The 15,820-nt window shown below is 39.2% G+C and overlaps 2 protein-coding genes across 11 annotated transcripts in view; one reads left to right on the top strand and one right to left on the bottom strand.

Annotated features, from left to right (window-relative positions):
- The window catches only part of oxsr1b (oxidative stress responsive kinase 1b), a 30,944-nt gene that overhangs the window by 11,561 nt on the left and 3,563 nt on the right, over positions 1 to 15,820 (top strand). Inside the window, exons 4-12 of one of the 4 annotated variants that reach the window (XM_086065417.1) lie at positions 4,537 to 4,678; positions 10,874 to 10,929; positions 11,005 to 11,114; positions 11,193 to 11,294; positions 11,370 to 11,503; positions 11,982 to 12,030; positions 12,441 to 12,506; positions 13,721 to 13,843; positions 13,976 to 14,053. In XM_086065417.1, the coding sequence (XP_085921543.1) occupies positions 4,537 to 4,678; positions 10,874 to 10,929; positions 11,005 to 11,114; positions 11,193 to 11,294; positions 11,370 to 11,503; positions 11,982 to 12,030; positions 12,441 to 12,506; positions 13,721 to 13,843; positions 13,976 to 14,053 (860 nt within the window). Of the gene's footprint in view, positions 1 to 4,536; positions 4,679 to 10,873; positions 10,930 to 11,004; positions 11,295 to 11,369; positions 11,504 to 11,981; positions 12,031 to 12,440; positions 12,507 to 13,720; positions 13,844 to 13,975; positions 14,054 to 15,820 lie in introns of all 4 variants that reach the window. The other 3 variants (XM_086065418.1, XM_086065415.1, XM_086065416.1) reach the window with 3 other exon arrangements.
- acad11 (acyl-CoA dehydrogenase family, member 11) overlaps positions 13,632 to 15,820 on the bottom strand; it is a 28,234-nt gene continuing 26,045 nt past the window's right edge. For all 7 annotated transcript variants that reach the window (XM_086065408.1, XM_086065409.1, XM_086065410.1 and 4 more), the window contains one exon: positions 13,632 to 14,090. The gene's annotated coding sequence lies outside the window, so the exon portion shown is untranslated. The remainder of the gene's footprint in view (positions 14,091 to 15,820) is intronic.

Below are 15,820 nucleotides of genomic sequence, written 5' to 3'. Positions count from 1 at the left end.
TTAAAGTCCAGTAATGGCTAATCACACATTTTTGTCATCCCGTCTTCCTATTGGTCAGTTTATTACAGATTTGTCTTTCTTGAAGCGGCAAAATGTCCGGTCAACGACAGTCTTTATACATCTGTGCGGGTTGGAGAGTACAGAAATAAGCTGATGATGGATGAGGATAGCGCTTAGCCTTGCTAGCGTTGGCTCTTCCGATTTGCCGCTAGTCTTAAAAGATTCGCATATGTGGGACAAATTTAAACTCCGACAAAATCTTACGCCGAGTAATGCGTGGGCAACAACTGTGTGATCGTTCCATAATTTTATTAATATCACAACATACCAAGATAATGACGCACGCCACTTTATGACATTGTGTTGTAAAACCAGTACCGATACAAGAAAGTGGAAATATTTGACCAAAATCCTTAAATATAATAAAAACACAAGAACCCGGAGTCAGAGCAACGTTTGGTTCCAATGTCCCATCTGACAACATGCTAAGCTAAAAGATGAGACGTACTGTGCTGAAAAAATATCACTGATATCATCAGGTCTCGATTTTCATCACATTACGTGTGCGCTGAATTGTGAATGAAATGAAATGACTCCATGTAACCGATAGCATCCAGATGGCTTGCCCGGCCCTCGAGGACGGACGGGCTCGAGTACACGAGCCCAGCCAGCCGCCGGCCGGCCTCTTTAGCGGGTTCCTCTCTCTGGTTTCGCTCGCACCGACCGCTTAAACGCTCGGCCCTCTTGATGTTGACTTTTATTGTGCCCGGCAATTAAATGACGGCTGGGGCTGCGTCTGCCTCGGGTTTATAGACTTCTCACTGTGGCGGGGTTTGCGTTATCACGCTCAATGCCAGCTACTGTGTGGGTGGTGGTGGGAGGGGGAGGGGGGGGGTTAGCCTCCACGTCTTCAAAGCTTGATAACAAACCTGACACGGTTGACGATTGGTAGTGACATGTCGCTGTTGACTTTGCTTTGTCAGCAGCTTCGGGCATTTCCACATGATGTGTCATGTGTTGTGTGCGCCGCGTGAACGGACGCTTCCTTGACTTCTCTCGCCACCGCTTGCCTGCCTTGCAAACCCACTTCGCGAAGCTGTTCTCGGGAAACCGTTTGACTCATTCTTCTTCGTTCTCACGAGTGATAGAGCGAGACGGTTTTTCCGATTATTAGGCGTCACGAAGACCGATGCAGCGGGATATTTCAAGCCGATGTTCATTTGCAGTAAAAGAGAAAATATTGGCGTAAAAAAAAAAAATAAATGTTTCTTTTCCTTTTAAACGTATAAAGAATTGACAGCTTTGTTAAAAAAATTTTATAATAATAATTGCAGGGAGCTTCCAGGGTCATTAGCATGTGCTAAATTAAAAACTAAGCAAGTAAATCTCTTTATTAATTCTTTAATTTATTATTATTATTATTATTATTATTTTAAATAAAAAAGTGTAGGGAGTTCCCAGTGTAGAATTATTTATATAAAGTATAAATTTAAATAACTAAATTAAAGTTCCCTGTATCTCACTGAGCGACAAATGCTAATGTAGCTAATTTGGAGTTTTAGTCATTGTTTCGTACAAGGTTTCAAAAGATCTTCGCAGACTGTGAACAATTATCTGAATATGTTCGAAATGTCTTTGCGACAAGTAAAAAGTGTCTGTCAACAACTTACAAATCCTGATGAAAACCCTATAAATTTGCTCCGTTCGCAAGCATTCACCGCTTTTTGTCAGCTAGCTTGAAGGATGAATCGGTGGGTTACTTGTCAAGGCTTGGCGAGGAAAATATAAAAGACGAATTTCGTGGAAGATCCAATTTACAAAGAGAAATCTGGTCAGATCATGAGACGCGTTCTTCATGTTGAGAAACGTCCTTTCTCCTTTCCAGCGTTGACCCGGGAGCAATTTCAAGGACACTTTGACCTTGGACTGTCATAGGTGGGATTCAAACCGCCGACACATTGGCCACTGGACGAGCCGCTTCACCAAATAACCGTATCTTTAAACGCCGTCTCTGGGAAATCCCTCCAGAGCCAACATTCAAGATTCCAGGCTCGCCGTCGGCACGTTCTCGGCTTTTCCGGAAATTCCTGTTCCGAAAGCGACACGTGACCGCAACGGCGGCCACTGATTGAATTCCCATCAGAGAGACATCCAGTTCCAAAGCCACCCGGGACAGAATATGAGTCATGCCACAGCAAGCAGAGGAATGTCTTCCCAGAAAGCGAACACGAAGCCTTCGCCGCCCACGCTCGCGCTCGCGCCGGATGCAAGATCAAGATCCACTTTGGGAATTTTAGCGCAAGTCGGTGGATTCGCTGCATCAATTATCCCCCGAACTGCTGACCGGCGGCGTTTCATGATGACTCCCAATTTTTTTCAATCCCGTAGAGCGAGTAATCTATAACCTTTCTTTTCTCCAGTCTGAGCCAGCAGTCTTCTTCTGCTCTTAGACCACCTTTGCCACCCCCCCTCGGCCCCTCCCTCGCGGCAACTCTCCGTTTGTCGTCGGCCTTTCGCACAGTTAGCACCTGTGCTTGCGATCCGCGCCTTCCGCCGCCCTGCGCTCGACTTCCACTTCGGTCGCATTCGTGGCTACAAGTGTAGAGTCAATAGTATAAAGTAATGGCAGCCCGCGGTCTGTCCTTCGATGAGTTCTTACCCGTCACGGTCTTCGGTGACTTAAGTCTCGTATCGTTAGTCCGAGAATAAAGTTGTATTTTTATGGGAATACATCGTCGCGAATAAACTGCTAATACAAAAAGAAAAAGTCATTTATTGAGAATGAAGTCGTAACAAAAATGAAAAGTGGAGCAAAAGAGAAGTCGGAGGAAGAAAGTCGAGTGTCATCTAAGAACGCCGTGAAGTGTTGGTTTGTGTTTGGACGATACAAAGCATGATTCATTTTTGGTGGGGGTTTTTCTGAAAGGCAAGCTTGTCAGCTGCTTTCAGGTTCGACTGACTGAACACGTCGAGTCTCATTAGCATGTTTTGGAGGCCTGACGCTACCTGGCACTTCAGCGAGGCCAAACATTTTTGTGCTAGCGCTCCATAAATGACGTCCTTTGAGTTCTTCATGAAACACGGGCTTGACCTATGACACCATTCTTGTACATTTTCCGAGTTTAAATCACATTCAGTTTTCCACTTAACTCATTTTCACTGAAGCAACCCCTTTCGCTACTGGATTTTGACAGATTTTCCAAGGCCCACAGAATATTCTGTTCTATTGCTATAAAAACATGGAACCTACCGAAAGAAAGATTAGAGTCTCTTCTTTCATCAATAAGAAAAGTATATTTGTATCTCCTTCTGTTTTGTAGCAATTAGCATTAGAATAAAGCCAATTTAATCGTTATTCACACATTTGTTGAAAAGACTGGGAAAAACAGCTTTTTGCAACATGGCCCTGGCTGCTCTCTTATACTCTGCTGCCACCTGCTGTCCATTTTTTTTTTTTAAATAACTACCATCGCTTTAAGTGACCTGTTCAGGTCAGGGGCTGCGTCAAAGCATTATGTATGCTCTAGCATTAAAAAACATTAAAAAACGTATAAATACGTTTTTGGGACCTTGGTTATATTTAAAGTATAATGTTTTTGGAAGCAAATGAGTTCATCTTGATTTTATACTTTTTAATTTACTACTCCCCCCCCCTTTATAATATATACAGTTTTTTCATGATTGATCTCTTCCAGAAAGTCGAACAGAAAATCCATTTGATAGAGAATATCTATAGCTTTACATACAAAATAGTGCGAAATAACTATTCTTGACATTTCTTGACGTAAAAATGGTTCAGCATACAGCTGCAGTGCACAATGCAAGCTTTTATTAACTCCAGGCAATAATAAGCCTGCTCGTCTGCTCGGCAACAAGTTGGGCCTGCATCGGCCTCACATCCTGTCCAAAACCAGGCCTTCAAAATAAAAGCAAAGCAGTTTACTAACAGTTTCACCACACTTTATAAGTCCCTATGTTAGCTTGTTTAGCAGCCAAATGCAAACTTTTGTGTGAGCTTTTATTTTGAAAGTCAAACTTTTGACAGGATGTTACAGTCGGGTTTTTTTGTTTTTTTTATGTTTGTTTTTTGTAGGAAAACCGAGTGGATGTACCAAAAACTGAAAAATAAAATCAAGTCTTGTGAAAACTGGATCATACAACAGCGCAATGTCACTCGCCAGTGACAGAAGTTGTGTTGAAGGCCATAAAGAGTTCATCAATGTGGAATCGTTCCACATGGCGGGAGAGCACAAGAGGATGTTAAAAGGGGGATTTCCCCTTTGACAAGCTAATGAATCTTGGGTTTTCTCTTCACCACATTCTAATTTAAAAAGGTTATTGGAGTCCATCCAAATATTTTGAGGTCGCTCTCGTTCATCGACGAGGAATTGTGTTTTTCGCAAACACTTTTTGATTTGCGTGCGGGCTGTTTGGTTAATAAGCACGGACGGCTTTCTTCTTGGTTTGCTTTTTTTTCAAAAGCATCATCATGCCAACGTGCCTATTTCAAGGTCTTTCCTTTCTTCTCTTTTTCAGGCTCCGTGCTGGATGTAATCAAGCACATCATCTCACGAGGCGAACACAAAATGGGGGTCCTGGACCAGGCCAGTATAGCCACCGTCTTAAAAGATGTTCTTGAGGGACTCGAGTACCTGCACAAGAACGGACAGATACACAGGTACCAAAAATGCTCTTTGATGCCTCGCACCATGCGACGGCCACACGGGAAAATCATTTAAAAATAAATAAAGAAAAAAGAAAAAAAAATTGAATGAGGATGCAATATTAGAAGAAAAGGTCAACATTTTATGACAAATAAACAAAATGTTAAAAAGTTGTGAGAAATAAGAATTGAGTTTCAACCATTAGAAGTAAAAATGAAAATATAGATAAATAGTAAAATAAACTTGTGATATGTGGAGAAAAAAAGCCATAATATTCGGAGAATTTGTAGGTTTAAAAAATTTTTTTTTACTGTACAAGATTAAAGATAATAGATAGTGTAACTAAAAAGTAGGTATAAGAAAAGTTTAAAGTGGAGACATTAGTCAGAATTTTATGAGAATCGTTTTTTTTTTATACTAACATAGTTTCTAGAAACAAAGTAGTATTATGACAATAAAAGTCATCATTACACAATGAAAAAGTCCAAATCTTATGAGGAAAAAAAGATCAAGATTTTATCTTAAAAAAAAAAAGTAAAAATGTTATATAAATATTAAAAAAAGGATAATCTTATCAGACTAAAATCAAGTAAAATATTTTTTTGACTGAAGTATCAATACAAGGAGTGAGTCATAACATAGTGATAAGGAAGTCGTAACGTTATAAAAGGGTGTAATTATGACAGTTGTCGTTGTTGTAAAGTATCATTTTACAAGCATGCATTAGAAGTGTTATGACAAAAACTCCACAATAAAATCACAATCTAACAATTTTGAACCTTAAGTTGTGAAAATCAGACGGCAGCAAATGATGACATAGTTACTCGCTCGTTAAAGTCCAAACGATGTCGTGGCCCTAAAAGCAAAGCTGCAAAAATGTGTCAAAACATTTGCGAGTGACGACGTCACCCGAAGCCAAAGTGAAATCAATCTTTTCTTTCCATCTTATCGCTGTTAAGATTGCAACTGTGAACGAATGTTAACGTGTTTATGTGGCGGGGGTGAAAACGTCAAGTGTGGGAAAGTGCTTCTTCATATTCCTGCCCGGGTCCGACTCGTGACCATATCAACGACGCGGCATTTACTCGGCGCCACTTTTCCCCCTGAAAGGTCAGCGATGTCATGGAGATGAAGCCGTAAATGGATCTGATTGAGCACTTTACGGCTTATCGCTACCCAATTGTGATGAATGGAAGAGAGGGGGGGGAAAAAACGAGTCACTTTTTAAGGTCACGGAGATAAAGAAACCAAAACAACGCGCGTCTCGTTTGCTATCCAAACGAGTCTTGACGCATGAATATGCATGAGTGGAATGTGTCAATGGCAGATTTGCGTGCCACAGGAAATGTGATCCCCAAAGCTCTCCTCTAAGCCAGTTCAAGACCGGGCTAAGTCCTCGCACCCAAGCTGTCGCAGACTCCACGGCCTTCAACGCTACCTCCTCTCAACTTGATCTTTCTCCTCCCCTCCTCGTTGCTTCCTTTTCACAGTCTGGCAGCGCCGGGTCGTCTAAGACGGGCTACACGTGTAAATAATGCACAGCTTACTGTCGGGTCAGGTGGTTGGCAGGTTTTCATGAAGGATGCCATTTTACCAGGGAAAAGGATAAGAGGAAAGTGGGCATTTTACAAAATAAAAGTATAAAGAGTGAAAATTAATTAAAATAATTTTACCAAACAAAATTATAATAGTGAAAATTAAAATAATTTTACAAAATAAATTTATGATGAAAAAATTAAAATAATTGTACAAAATAAAATCATGATAATGAAAGTTAATTACAATAATTTTACCAAATACAATTATGATAATAAAAATTTAAATAATTTTACAAAATAAAATTATGATAGTGAAGATTAATTTAAATAATTTTACAAAATACAATCATAATAGTGAAGATTCAAATTATTTTACAAAATAAAATGATGATAATGAAAATTTAAATAATTTACAAAATAAAATTATGATAATGAAAATTAATTACAATAATTTTACAAAATAAAAGCTTATTACATGTAGAAAAAAAAGTCTGAATCTTACAAAGACTAAATTTCAAATGTTACAGGGGAAAAAGTACTAGACTTACAAGAATTAAGTCATATGAGAAAAAAAACATTTTACAAGAATCAAGTTGTAATGATATTGTAATGTTATGAGCGAAAAGTCATATAATTAAAAAAAGTTGTAATTTAAAAAGATTAATGTGAGAAAAAGTTCAACCTTTATGAGAATAAAATCATTTTATGTTAAAATTGTAACAAATTAAATGCTGAGGAAAATGTTGTAATATTACAAAAACCTTTTAAAACGCATTGGAATCTTAAAATGAAAAAGTCATAGTTTACTAACTTATTTTTTACTTCTTACTTTTTTTAAAGGTTGAATATTATTAGGGAGAAATTGGTTATTTTAAGAGAATAAGGTACTAATTTTACAATAAATATAAATGATCGTATTACGATTGATACATTTCTGAGAATTAAATCGTAATGTTGAGGAAAATAATTACGAAAATCAAGAAAAACCTTGTGTTGAAAATTCATAATTTAAAAAAGACATATATGGTGAAAAAGTTGTAACTATATGAGAATAAAGTCGTAATCTTATGAGAGTTGTAATATTACAGGAAATAAGTGATACGAGAATGAAATTCTAATATAAGGAAAAACTCCTAAAAAAAAAAAAATCTTAAAATTAAACGTCATTTTATGAAAGAAGACATCGTGACATTGAAGTTGTTAACTTGTTATATTATGAGAGAATGTCATAATGATTAATAGGAAAATATGAGGAAAAATCATCATCATCATCAGATCAAGATAACAAAGTCACAATATTCCGCGCAAAATGTTGTAATGTGACGATCCCGACATCTCTCCTCGGAACTACTTTTGGGCGGCTTAAACCGTACGTCTTCCTTTGCACTTCCTGCGGGCGCACGCTCGTCTCCAGTCCAACAGGCCACACGTGTAAATTATGCAGACAGCACCGGCCGGCCGGGTCAGGCGCTTGGCAGCTTTCCGAGAAGCTCGCCGCAAAGTCGCGCTGTAAGCGATCGAAGCTATTGATTGACAAGTGTGCTGAGGAATGACGAAGCGCTCGAGATGATGCAATTTGGACGGAAGTGCTTAGAGCGCCTATAAGGGGAGATGGATCTCATTTGAATAGAATTGAAAATGCTGCATAAGTAGGAACTAATGACTTTTTCATATATATTTTTTAAATAAACCAAAAAAAAAGTGCTAAGTGAGTGAGTGAGTGCCATTTGTGACGACTGCGCATTCCCGAACCCGTTTAAGCCGGATCACATGAGCGTGCGCCGCCCTCGGGGCTGGGAGGGGGGGGGGGGGGGGGGGGCAGACCAAATCAGAAGTTCCCATCTTGCCCCCAAGCAATTAGAGTCTTGCCGCCTGGACTCTTGACTCCTCCGCAGATATTTGCCACGTGCCGGTCAACTGCTCCGCCTCGCACTACTCAGGTGCCACTTTGACACCACCGCAGCACAAGAAAAACGAAAAAAAAGTTTTGTTTGGCATTCAGACACTTGTTCTGCAATAAAGTGTTGGATCATGTCTTGGTTAAAGTCAAGGTTGGAAAGTACTAAAGTGGTGAAAATAGTCTGAGAGAAAAGTTTTAATTCTATCAGAGTAGAAGTAGTAAAAGTTGGAATTAAACGAAAATGCACAAAAGCCAAAAATATGAGGAAAAAATAGTAGCAATATGTGAAAAAAAAATCTGAATTTCACGAGAAATAGTCTTGATTTTATGAGAATAAAAGTGCAATAGTATTAACTTTTTTTGTAAGAAATTGCATACAAATAAATGTATTATGCTTCAGGAGTAAAGTCCGACAATCTGAGAAAAAAAAGTCTCTGTTTGACAAGAATAAAGTCGCAATTGTACATGAATTAAGTTGGAAAATCTGAAGAAAAAAGTCACAGTATGAGGAAAAACAAGTCTTCATTTCACAGGAAAATACTCAGGATTTTACAGGAATAATAACATTTTTGTAATGTAAGAAAAAATATAATTTACTCACACACTGCCAGCCCAGTAAAAATGGACGTATATAGCCGTCAATGGCAGTGAATGTGTTCAAGTTGAACTACAAAAATTGCATTGAAATTGTATAAGAATAAAGTCAGAACATTTTACACAATTGTACTTTTGTAATTGAAATTGCAATTTTAGCAAATTAGTAAAAAGTCTCAATTTCACAAGAAATAGTCATCATTTTCCGAAGTCTGAACGGGACATGTATCTATGTCTCGTACCCTCCATCCAACAATGCCAGTATGGCACCAAGATGTGATGTCACACGAGGTGACCTGGCGTACTTGCGAGGTGCGTTGATTCGCGCCATCAAATCTCCTTGACACTTTCATAGCATGCCTGCTCCCACCCGGCAACCACCTGGCTAATATTTCACTCGAACCGTCCTCACCTACTGATCTATTTGTCGCCGTTTTATGGTTGCCGCACAAACCAGCGAGCTGTCATAAAATCACGTCATGGGAAACGTGTCGTGTCATCCACTGCACTCGTTCAACCAATAATGACGGCAGTTTCGTTTGGTGTGTGCGCCTTGGCCACCAGGGGGCAGCATAATTGCTGCACTCATATTACTATAGTCTTTTGTCACTGGACACAGAAATAATTTGAATTTGGCAAAAGTAATAATGAATGAAAAAGATACAACAATATATTTTAATTGAATCATTGAAGTATGTTTTATGTTTACATATTGAAGCTCAGTGTTAATATTCCAGATGTGCATTTTAATGACCATGTCGACAGATTTCTGTCTTTGCGCAACGCCAGTATTTTTCCGTGCTCCGTCTTCTTTCCCTCCTGTGAATGATAATGAGCGTTACACTTTGCTGCAGTCAACCATCAATAGAGCAAAGAGTCCCAGTGGGATCCAACCAAGCGTAGCGCTTCAGGGCTCGCCCCGGGTGGCCTGACGTATTTCAAGTGGTTCAAGCGGCCGCCACTGTCATGATGATGTCACATGGAGGCTGTTAAAAAAATTTTTTTTAAGGTCTTAAATATGAGGTCACACTCTTTCAACACAAAAACGACCTCAGTGAAGGCACAATGACGTCTTTAATTGGGAAAATCAATTAATCGGGAAAATCAAATGATCGACTTGGCTAGTGGTTGTGGGCTCCCTCTAGTGGTATACTAAAGAATTACTGAATGAAAGTCCCAAATTACTAAAAGAAAGCACACGTGCCAACATTTAAACACATTAACAAAATACTTAAAAAAAACTCTAAAATATTTAACTCACTTTATCCCAAAAACGTATAGAACCGTTCTATTTTAAATATTGCCCAAAAACGTATAGATATGTTTTTTTATGTTTGTTTGTTTTTATGCTTTGATGCAGTTTCTGACCTGACTTTAGAAATCTTAATCCAATTGCAAACTTTATTGGGTGTGACGTTAACGCTGTGATTGAGTTGAATGAATTCTGGCTGAAAAGCCGCTAATGCTTTGAGATGAAAGTTCGAATGGCAAGCAACGCTTCTTCAGCAACTAAATGTGAATCAATGAAATGATCAAGCGCTTCACTTCATGTCTTTCATGTATGATGGGAATTTTTAATTTTTTTAATCAACAAAGCGGGCTTATTTGATCAAACCAAAATGTGGCCCAAGTTGAACATTTGACTCGACAGAAGCGGGAATAGTCGTTTCCACCTCCTCCTTCGTCTGGAATGACAAGATCCGAATTTGAATTGTCCCGCAGGCATCCAGAGAAAAAATCGCCAAATAGCAACCATATATTATTTGATTTTTTTTTAATGATTCATGCTTATTTTTAAACTTAATGTACACAAAATATACGTGTCATGTGCTGCCATTATTTTTTGCACAGAGTGTGTGTAATTTTACCACCTGTGAACCTTGAATAGAGCCTTCATGGCTACATTGTCAAATGTCAGTGCAAGCATTTGACCACACTGCCCCCATGTGGTGGCAGGCAGAAAAGCGCCATTCTCCTCTTGCTTCCTTTTGTACTTTTACCATCCACGTGGGGGAGGAGGAGGGGGGGGGGGTGTTAGGGGAGTCTGTCGCCATGACGACCGCAGATAAGAGGCGGCGGTGGGGTTGGAGGATTGTACGCGTGCAGACGGCTGAATCCTCTTATCAGTCATTAGTAAGTGTCAAGTGTTAAAAGTGACCGTTTAAAACTGTCCACAGAGATCTCAAAGCTGGAAACATTCTTCTTGGAGAAGACGGTTCCGTGCAAATCGCAGGTAACGGGAACTTTGTACTTTCACGACTTTGAAACTCGTTTGAAGCCATAATGTGCGTGCGCGTGTTCCCGCCAGATTTCGGCGTGAGTGCCTTCCTGGCCACGGGCGGCGACATGACCCGCAACAAGGTGCGCAAGACGTTTGTGGGAACGCCGTGCTGGATGGCGCCCGAAGTCATGGAGCAGGTGGGCGTGGCCTCTTTGGTAACCACGGCGACCAGCGTTTTTTTTCCACACTGCCCGCTCACAAACTTGCTCCTCCAGGTCAAGGGTTACGATTTCAAAGCGGACATCTGGAGTTTCGGAATCACCGCCATCGAGCTGGCCACCGGGGCGGCGCCTTACCACAAATACCCGCCCATGAAGGTCGGTCGGCGCTTCCGCGCGGCCGTCGCTTGCTCACGGTCGCCGGGGGGAACAAACGACTGCCGCTGTGTTTAGGTGCTGATGCTAACGCTGCAGAACGAGCCGCCGTGCCTGGAGACGAGCGTCAGCGACAAGGAGTTGGTGAAGAAGTACGGAAAGTCCTTCAGGAAGATGATCTCCATGTGTCTGCAGAAGGACCCGGAGAAAAGGTGGGCGGGCACGTGCATGTTTGCGCTCCTCCTCCTTTGTTGTTATTTGTCAGCATGTAGCAAGTAGCTTCCTCCTCCAATGTTGTAGTTGTTGTTTGTTAGCATGTAGCAAGTAGCTTCTTCCTCCAATATTGTAGTTGCTGTTCGTTAGCCTGTAGCATGTAGCTTCCTCCTCCAATGTTGTTGTTTGTTAGCCTGTAGCAGTTAGCTTCCTCCTCCAATGTTGTAGTTTGATGCGTTCAGTGACACTTGGTTTTCTCAGTTCCCCATCATTGGTTTGAAACCTTGACTTGAAACATTTGAGATTTGAAACGTACAACTATATTGAAACTTTAATTTGTTGTCACTATTGTGTGCTGTTTTCTTTGTTTTTGTTTTCACTTCTTGCTTTTATTGCTGCGGCCGACAGCGTTTGGCTGTCGTCAAACGTGTTTACAAGCGTCCTGCTGCATTAATGATCCGCCTTTGTGCTTCTCAGGCCAACATCCTCGGAGTTGCTGAAGAATAAATTCTTCCAGAAAGCCAAGGTAGGCAGGAGCCTCCGCTTCAATAATGTCCTCGGAAAGCCGCTTCAGCAGCGCTGATAGATTTCAAAGCAGCCGGACCAGAACTACGGGTGTTCTGACTTGGAACGTGGAAGAGAGTGTTTATCGTTCCCAAATGTGTACAGCAGAGGGCAGACTTTGGCAGAAGTTCAACATGTGGGATGAGACAGCAGACTTTGGGGATTTTATTTATCGCAAGGAAAGTCGCTAACATCATAGTCATCGGACATTTTGTTTTGATGATGTTATTTGCCTGGAACACTTTAAAAAGGTTCAAGTGTGAGAATTCCTGTTTTCCAGTAGTCTTTGAATGAAGCGTAATGTCATCTGATGACCCGTTTGAAACAAAACATGAATAACATTTTAAAATTTCTGCTCCGAACTTTTGACAGACTCACGACTACCTCCTGGATAAACTTCTTCAGAGGGCTCCCACAATATCAGAAAGGTCGAAAAGGGTAACTCTTGCATTATCCGTCTCGCTGAGAAAAAGATTGATCACATTTTTTTAATTTTATTTAGTTATTTCTGGATTCTAAGTTGCAATTTTTTTTTAACTTGCATTCGACCCAGAAATTACTGTATTTCAAATGTAACAAATGTTCATGTTTTGTTTTTTTAATTAATTATATAAATAATTAATTTTTAATTTTTTATTTATTTTTTAAATAAAAAAACGGCCATGTAAGGCGTTTTTTATTTAAAAAAAAACGACTATGTATAGTAAGGCGGGTTTTTTTCATGTATTTTTATTTATTTATAAAAAACGCACGTGTATATATTGTCTTTTTTTCTTTGTTTTTTTTTCCTTTTTCCTTTTTTTTTTCTTTTTTAAGAGCTCAGTATTGTTCATTCGGTAATGTCATCATCATTGCGCTTTTTTTTTTTTTATGTGTGCATGCGTGCGTGAGAGTGTGTGTGTATTCGTTAGTTCACCAAAAACCTATTAAAAAGATCCCATACCGTTCACCTAAACCGAACCTTAAACGACCATGTACAGTAAGGCTTATTATGTATGTATTTTTTTATATAAAAAATGGCCATGTATAGTAATGCTTTTTTAAATAGTTTTTTTTTTTTTACGGCCATGTATAGTAAGGCTTATTTATTTATTTGATTTAATAAAAAACGGCCATGTATATATAGTAAGGCGTTTTTTTTTTAAATTAAAAAAAAGGCTCTTTTTTTTTTTTATAAAAGATGGCCATGTATATAGTAAGGCGTTTTTTTTTTTTTTTTTAAACCAAGTAGTAAGGCGGTTTTTTTTTTTTGGGGGGGGGGATAAAAAAAAACTAATCATGTATAGTAAGGCTTTTTTTTGTAATAAAAAATGGCCATGTATATAGTAAGGTTATTATTATTATTTTTTTTTAACCAAGTATAGTAAGGCTTTTTATTATTATTATTATTTTTTTTATAAAAATGGCCATGTATAGTTAGGTTTTTTGTTTTGTTTTTTTAAACAAAGTAGTAAGGCGTTTTTTTTGGGGGGGGGTTAAATAAAAAAACGACCATGTATATATATTTTATTTGATTTATTATATATATATATATATATATATATATATTTTATGTCACTTAAAACACCAAGCTAAAATTCAGACAAGTGTTTCTTCTTCAAAACACAGCTATACAAAAAAAGTTGTTTCAATTCCGTGTGCGCTGGCCACAGGTACGTCGCGTCCCGGGTTCCAGCGGGCGCTTGCACAAGACGGAAGACGGCGAGTGGGAGTGGAGCGACGACGAGCTGGATGAAGAGAGCGAGGAAGGCAAAGCGGCCGTGGCCGCCTTGAGGGTGAGCGGTTCCCGCGGCGCCCCCGCGTCCTTCTCTTGCCTCGTTTGTTCGTCTCAAGCACGCCGGCGACGTCCATTGTATCTCCCATGTGTGTCTCACCTGTGCGTATGTGTGTTCTGTTTGACGGCGAAGGAGCAGCAGGTGAAGCCTGCTGGCGCCCCCCGGCGACAAGTGCGCTTCTCCTACCCACTCGAGCTGCCGGCGTCCAGGGTTGTTCACTTGCCAGCGCAATACACATGGCCTTCCCCTAACAAGGAAGGACTCTCGTTAGATGCACGCGCTCACATAGTCGAGATATTGTAACGTTTCAAACAAACGTGAAAAAAAAAGCAAGAAATAGGACGATTTTTAGCTGTTGTAAAGTTAAATACTGAAGGATAAAGAAAATGGTCAAATGTTCTGCCTGTAATTTAAATATTTATTGGAGTAAAAGCATTAAGGGAAGAAAAAACTTTATTTGTCATGTTTTTTTTTTTTTTAAACATTACCCTAACCCTAGTCTTAATTTGAAACCCTGACTCGTTTGAACCCCTAATTGTAGTAACCCTAACCCTATTATACTCTCACGCTTTAATTTGAAACCCTATTGTAGTGTGAAGCTTTAGTTTGAAACCTGACCTATTTGTAAGCCTTCATTTGAACCCCGAACCCTAGTTTGAAACCTTCAATTCAAGTTTGTAACCCAATTTGAGTTTTTAAGCCCGATTTTGAACCCCTAACCCCGTATTTTAACTTCAAACCTTTACGATGCTTATTGTAGTTTTTGTAATGAATTAGCGGGAGTCCGACGCAAGCCATCGCCTTTTGTATTCTCGACCGAGTCCACGTCAAGGTCACGCATAACAACCATGTCATGATGATGCGAACGCGCCTCTTGACAGTTATTGATAATAATAATAATAATAATAATGACCAGCTTCGCACAACAGCAATGAAATCAATTCGGAATATAACCCGGTCTGATCCGCATGGTTGACCGAGAGTTCCCTTTCCTGGAAGCCATCTGTATTTGTTCATTCCTCTCTCTTCAACATCTAGCTTTTTTTTTTTTATTATTATTATTTTTAAACTCACCAAATCACCCGCAAGCAGTTTGTTACCTTAAAGTCAAAATTGACATTTCAGTTGCTGCTTTTGTTCTCGGCCACATGTCGGACAACTTGATGTCTTATGTGAAATGCCATCGGTGCGAGTACATGTGCGCTTCCCGTTTGTGTGACTAACACGGTTTGCTTCTAAATCAGGCTGCTTTTTGTTTGGCCTCACAGCAAAAAAAAAAAAAAAATGAAATATTAACAGTGTGATTCTCTACTCGACATTTAGGCGGGCAAATTATTTTTTGTATTTTCACTCCTGGTTTTGATGAGGTTTTTTAGAGTGTGAAGGTTTTTTTCCAGCTGTTAAAAATGCATACGGTTCGATTTTTTTTCTAATTAACTCACGGTGAACTTGCTTTTAAGATTAAAAAGTAATTAAGAGCTTTTTATTTAAAAAAATAAATGAATTATAGCTTCATTCCATCTCTTTTTTTTTTTTTCATATCAGCCTTGTATTAATGGAACCTGGCAGGGCTTTCATGACAATTAATTGTGTGAGCCATTTAACTCCTCCCGCCTTCTTCCTGTGTGCCCTTTTGACAGGTGCGTCTCGATCTGCAGGATATTGTAGACTTTTGTATTTCAAAAATGATAGGCATTCATTAAACACACGGGAAAATACGGTTCAGATTTGACCTACTTTTAAATTTAGATTGGCTCATGCAATATTCAAAATGATCTGCTACTTATGAACTCATTCACTGCCGTTCATTTGAACTATTTCTCGTTTAACATTTTTTCCCACTTTTGTTTACACAAGTATGAAAACCTAGAATTTTTGTTGTTGTATTAGAACAGATATAAAATGTGTGATTAATTGTGAGTTAAATAGTGAAGTCATGCGATTAATCGCCTGACGGCCCTAATTTTTTATTTATTT

This window comes from Leptonotus elevatus, chromosome 21 (assembly GCF_054856555.1).
Source record: "Leptonotus elevatus isolate MCC_2025b chromosome 21, RoL_Lele_1.0, whole genome shotgun sequence".
NCBI lineage: Eukaryota > Metazoa > Chordata > Actinopteri > Syngnathiformes > Syngnathidae > Leptonotus > Leptonotus elevatus.
The sequence above is the reverse complement of the archived record's forward strand: the minus strand, read 5'-3'. Positions and strand labels throughout refer to the sequence as shown.